This window comes from Phycodurus eques, chromosome 6 (genome assembly GCF_024500275.1).
Source record: "Phycodurus eques isolate BA_2022a chromosome 6, UOR_Pequ_1.1, whole genome shotgun sequence".
Lineage (NCBI taxonomy): Eukaryota > Metazoa > Chordata > Actinopteri > Syngnathiformes > Syngnathidae > Phycodurus > Phycodurus eques.
Window position 1 is genome coordinate 31,645,591 of NC_084530.1, and position 5,937 is coordinate 31,651,527.

General features: G+C 52.6%; 1 protein-coding gene across 2 annotated transcripts; it reads left to right on the forward strand.

The window, feature by feature from the left end:
• The first annotated feature begins 776 nt into the window (after window positions 1–776).
• Window positions 777–5,650, forward strand: tmem178a (transmembrane protein 178a). 2 transcript variants are annotated; one of them, XM_061680532.1, is made up of 4 exons: window positions 777–1,933; window positions 4,278–4,391; window positions 4,608–4,745; window positions 5,153–5,650. In XM_061680532.1, the coding sequence occupies exons 1-4, from the start codon at window positions 1,045–1,047 to the stop codon at window positions 5,398–5,400; spliced, it is 1,389 nt and encodes a 462-aa protein (XP_061536516.1). In that variant the 5' UTR covers window positions 777–1,044; the 3' UTR covers window positions 5,401–5,650. The 2 variants fall into 2 exon arrangements, with proteins under 2 accessions (XP_061536516.1, XP_061536517.1); XM_061680533.1 differs by lacking the exon at window positions 4,608–4,745.
• The last annotated feature ends 287 nt before the right edge of the window (window positions 5,651–5,937 follow it).

Genomic DNA, 5,937 nt, shown 5'->3' on the forward strand with positions numbered 1-5,937 from the left:
GCCCGCGCGGCGATGTCCTTTACACGTCGATGTCGGTTTTTGATGCAGCCCCGCCCGAGGGATCGAAGGTCACGGGCATTCGATGTCTGTTTTGGGCCTCGCCGCTTCCATGCGGTGATTTCTCCAGATTCTCTGAACCTTCGGATGATATTGTGGACCGTAGACGACGAAATCCCTCAATTCCTCGCAATTGTACGTTGAGGAACATATTGTCCTTCAACTGTTGGACTATTTTCTCCCGCACTTGTTCCCAAAGAGGTGAGGCTCGCCCCGTCTTTGAGCAATTGAGGGAAGCTCCTTTTCTAGCCGATGGCGGCCCCCGCCCGTTCCCGACGAGCCGGTTCACCTGCGGGATGTTCCGAACACGTGTCGGATGAGCGTTCCTCACCTTTCTCCGTCTTTTTTGCCACCCGCCTGGCCCAGCTTTTTGGGAACGCGTTGCAGCCATCAAATTCCAAGTTCATGATTATTTGCTCAAAACAATCAAGTGGAGCAGTTTGAACATGAAATATCTTTGTAGTCTTTGTCGCGTGTTCAATGAAATAGAGGTCGAACATGATTTGCAAATCATCGTATTGTGTTTCTGTTTACCACAACGTCTTTGCCACTGGCTGGAAGGAAAATACTTAAGACATTTTTCACATGTACACTGTTAGACATTTCTGTCAATTTGACAGTTATTTAGCACGTAGGGTCAACTCCACCTTCCACTGTATCGTGGGATTTTGGGCGACGTCACACGGGGAGCGACAGTATTTTGCACGCGGCACAATTGTGAAGCCGTTTGCTCCCCCGCGCGCGTCGCGCCATCAACTGTGGAACTGTCGCCATTGACGATATTAGCTTTACGGTACCCGTAGTTCGTCGAATGCGTGCCTTAGTAGAACTCGCCGTGTTCCTTTTTGTCATCAAACCCTGACTGTGAGTCGCGTGCAATAGAGCGACGTCCCGCCCGGTTGAAGCTAAGATTACCGCAGCGGCCCGATTTGAAAAGTGTTCCTGTAATCAAGTGTTGCCAGCGAGTGAGTGGAAAAACCCTGCGAGATGTCGAAGAGGGTCCGATGTGCTCCATCGTCGCACGTGGAAAGTTTCCATGCAAAGCGGTCGTACCGATGTCCGTCATTCGTTCCTTTGGAACTCGTCGGACGGCGACTGCGATTTGCTGATTCCGTATTTTCTTTTCCCTCTCGCTACTTGTCGGTTGCTCGTCTTCTTTTGGTTGCCGCTGGCGTGTCAGTCGAATTCGGCGAAGTCTCCCTCTGCGCGCGGACCAAAGCGGTTCCTCCAACGCGTCGGCGGCCGAAGCAGCCTTTTTGGGTCCCGATGTCTTACTTTGAAGGCGGCGTGGCGGAACTTCCCGTGGGTAGCGGACACGAGCCCGGTCCGCACGTCGGCGTTAGCGCGCGCGCTCCCGAGGGCAAACTGCGGCGGCGCGGCCCGAGATGGCAGCAGGACGCCATGGCCGCTGAGCACAAAGCGAGCCGCGCGGACGGCGACGCCGCCGGGAGCCGCGGCATGACTCGGGCGTCGGCGGCCGCGAGCCTGGCCCTGAGCGCGCTCTCGCTGCTGCTGCTGGTGACGGCCATCGGTACCGACCACTGGTACGAGACGGACACGCGCCGCCACCGGGACAACTGCGAGCGGCAGGGCGCCGACTCCAACGCGCAGCAGAACCGGGACATGCCCATCTACCACCTGCCGCTGCTCGACACGGGCGGCGGCGGCGGCGGGCGCGCGCGCGACGTCGCGCTCCTGAAGCCCGTGCACGTGGGCAGCCGCGAGGACGAGCTCCTGGAGAACTGGCGCGCCATCCTGGGCATGGGCATCCTGGAGACCGAGTGCGGCCGGCCGCTCTTCTCCACGCACGCCGGACTCTGGAGGAAGTGCTACTTCGGCGGACTGGACCCGGACATCGACAAGCTCGTCGACAGAGGTGCGCCTTCGCCGCCTGCGCCTGCGCCGCCGCCGCCGCCGCCGCTTGGCTTTCCGCCTTTGCGTTCTCTCGAGGACCCCGCAGGTCCGTCTCCAACTTTTTACACCGAAAAACCACCGCGAGCGGCGTTCAAATTGCCTAACACGGTAGGCCCGTTTGAGTCCCGAACCGCCCGAATCCGCAGATAATCCGTGCACCGTTTCCAACGCCGGCCACACGCGCGTCCCGTGAACCGGGTAACGCCATTGCAATCCTTTCCAATCAAAGAGCGCTTCCGACACGTCCCAAAAAACAAAAACAAAAACAAACAAAAAAAGACATCTGGTCTATTGGAAATTGGAATTTCAGTCGTCCTCCAGGAAAGCGGACCGATGAGCGTTGTGTTTTGGTTGTTTCTTTTTCCAACTAAGACGTTTGTAAACATCTGCTTTTCAAACCAAACATTTGGCCGATTTTCAGCGGAATCGCAATCGATTTATTTTTGTGTATTTTCTGCATTTGGAGTAATGGCCGCTTTTTCAGTTTTTATTTTTTGGGATCCAACTCCGTGATTCCTAAAATAATAAATCAACAGCTTCATTGATAATTGTAATAACTATCAGTATGTCCAAAAAGCACACAAGGAATTTGTGACCGGAGACGGTCGATGGACGGGGAACGCTTTGGAGACACCAAGGCCTTGACAAAAACAGTGATTTATCCTTTATTATTGTTAACAGTGAGCTTAAAGAGGAACATTGATTTATTTTCAGTTTTTTCCCAGATTACGTTGTATGTGCCAAACCACGCCCCTCCGACGAATCTAGCGTTCGCGGAATAAGAATTAAACAGGATCGTTCCGCGCCATGTTAATTAAAATCGCCGTCAGCCGCAGAGCGGACGTGACGTCGCGACAAGTGCGTCGCCGTGATTGCGGCGCATTCGAGTAAGGTTGGTTTTGTCGGAGCTGTCGCCGGCCTACCGGGCTCGAGATCCGGCTGGCGAGAGGCCGCTGACGCCGGCGACCGGTGCCGCGTTTTCCAAAGCTGAATTAATTACCGTAATTTCTTGTGTATGATATGCTCTCGAGTATAATGCCCACCCCCAGGAATTGACTCCAAAAATCAGGAAAACCCTTCTTCCTATGTATAATGTCCCCCCATGACTTTCTCTCCATTGATATATTTCTATACAAGAAATGTTAGTGGTGATCCCTGCTGGGACATCCTCTGACAGCAAGCTGCCACGGTGACTTCAACAATGACATCAATAAAACATGGCGGCTCACTATCAGAAGATTTTCCAGCGTGCCTCACGCCATTGTATAGTTGTTAAAATGCTGTTTTAAGTCAGTCAGTCCCCTAATCCAATAAATAGTTGTCATAATGTGAACGTTAATAGAGTTCGTGCACGTTTATCCGCCCTCTGCGGCTTTTGTTGAGTCTTAACTACAGTATTTCTTTTATTATCTTGCACCAGTTGTCAACGTGTTATCCGGGCACATGACCTCTTTAGCTTTCGGTACGTTGCGCAAGCCGGCTGACGTGCCAATGGACGCGGGCGGTGGAAAATACCTACGTAAAGCCAGAGTGTTAAAGCTGAACACTAGAGTGCATCACATTCTCGATACTTACACATAATGTAGCAGTAGATGAATTATAACATTTAAAAGTGAACCTAAAATTGATGTACATTTATAAATCACAAGATTTAAAACTAATTGATAGCTTTTCTGAAACACATATCTACTCGTATACCTCAGTTTACTGTGAAGGAATTTGCGAACTTTTACTCTACTTATGTATAAGATTTTTCGGGGGGGAAATTGTGCATTATACAAGAGAAATTCGAGAAAGACAATGAATTGACGGGCAGCGACTTGCCAGGTCGAGAACGTAAAGGTGAAACAACGGGAGCCCGAGGATTTTGTATTTTTGTATTTTTGCACTCTGACACAGTCAGAGTCCTAAAATTAACGTGTGATTCGGTCCACGACGGGGAGGAGTCTGAAAAGTTCAAACGTGTCAACTTGGTTCTCAGTAGTTTGTTCGTGAGCCTTTCTCGATTCCGGAAATACGGTTTCGATGACACCCCCTGCGTCGAGCTTTTCTAAAGGATAGCAGACCGCTGTCTCGGTGGAGTGAGGTTTTCTAAAGCCGAATTGCCGATTATTTACTGACGACCGGAATGCGGTAGGAGGCCGGACAACGCAAAGAAAAGCCACGCAAGCTTGGGGACCCGGGTTTCTGTGGCTTTTCTCCAGGTACCCCAGCCAGGAAACTTTCTGGATGAGTTTCATATCGGTCTCATTCTGGGCTGAATTTACCAGTGTGGTCACATGACGTGTGTGTGTGTGTGTGCGCAGGTATTGCAGAGCGCTGCACAGCAGTCAAGTATCATTTCTCACAGCCAATCAGGTTAAGGAACATCCCTCTGAACCTGACCAGGAGCATCCAGCAGGACGAGTGGCATCTGCTGCGTGAGTCTCATGCACGCGCGCGCGCGCGCACACACTCACATTCATACATACACATGAACAAAACACACACTTTAACACATGCACATTGACACAAGTGTGGTTGAGATAAGCTTGTGTTGTCGCCACGGAAACGCACCCCGGCACTCGCACGCGTGGGAGGCACTCGCTCGCCGGTGGCGTCTCCATGGTAACCGTGCGGCGTCTTCCCACCCGCAGACCTGCGCCGCATCACGGCCGGCTTCCTGGGCATGGCCGCCGCCGTCCTGCTGTGCGGGAGCGTCGTCACCGGCGTCGGATTCTTCTGGGAGGGAAGCCTCACGCGACACGTGGCCGGACTGCTCTTCCTCATGGCGGGTGCGTGAGTGCGTGTTAACGTTTGAGTGAGTTATGTAGCGTGAACGTTACGTGCAGTGGCGTAAATTGGCGTGCGCGCGGCCCCCCGTTGCCAAATTTTCACCAAGTAGCAAAATGTTCTTTAAAAATTGCGCTCGCGTAGCATTCGGAGCGGCGACGATGGGATCAGAAGACCGAAGAAGGATCTGAAGTCGCTCTTTCGCTGTGTCTGAGTGTGTGTGTACGTGTGTGAATGTGTCATGTGAAGTGTGTCTGAACATGTGTGTCACGTGAAGTGTATGTGTGAGCGGTATGCGTCGTGGGCGAACGTGCTCATGTGTGTGTCTTTGTCTGTGCGTGAGACTGCGCCCCCCGCCGACGGCGGTCTGACCGCGCTGACGCCGCCCGTTTGCTTGTCTGTCGTTCAGGAACCTTCTGCGGCATTTCGCTGTGCACGTACGCGGCCAGCGTGACCTACGACCTTTCCAGGAAGCCGCCCTTCATCTACGGCCTCCCCGCCGACGTGGACCACGGCTTCGGCTGGTCCGCGGGTCTGGCGGGTGCCGGTCTGGCGCTCAGCGTGGCGTCCGGGTGCCTGGGCGCCGCCTTCCCGCTGCTCGGCCGAAGCGCGGGACCCCCGCGCCGCGAGGCGGGCCCCCGCCCCTCGGCTGTCTGAGGGTGAAAGCGATGCTGGTTTGACCTGTACGGTTGCCGTGGTAACTGTTCTTTCTTCAACTGTAAATAATGTCAGCGGGAGTCATGTGACACGTGCTGAATTCTAATAATCGTCGTAATATTGCAGCGAAGCCCCGTGTATTGCGGCCGATGCCTTCCAAATTCCGCAATGTGGAAGAAAAAACAACTTTGAAGTTTGACTATAAAATTGACAAATAAAACAAAAGAGAAACAAATGCTCAACCAAACCACACCGTTGGTCGACTAGCTTCATGCTAACGTATGACGCGAAATGGCATAGACGGCTAATGAAAAACACGCGCACTCGCACACAATTATATAGACGCACATTACCACACGCCACATATTTGGGTAGTCTAACCAAAGTCTGCTAGCTTAATGCTAACCTATAATGTGAAACGCCATAGATGGGCTATTGAAAATGAGCCAAATGAAGGGTAGTTCTAAACCTCAAAACAACAGCTACATGCAAACAGAATGTACGTCGTCTTGCATCTCTTCCAGTGGAGCTCAGTGC

Bases quoted from the DNA above. Each gene is read 5' to 3' on its own strand.
- tmem178a (XM_061680532.1), top strand. From the start codon at position 1,045: ATGTCGAAGAGGGTCCGATGTGCTCCATCGTCGCACGTGGAAAGTTTC. The intron at 1,934-4,277 runs GTGCGCCTTCGC...GTGTGTGCGCAG, and splicing joins CGACAAGCTCGTCGACAGAG to GTATTGCAGAGCGCTGCACA. The intron at 4,746-5,152 runs GTGCGTGAGTGC...TCTGTCGTTCAG, and splicing joins ACTGCTCTTCCTCATGGCGG to GAACCTTCTGCGGCATTTCG.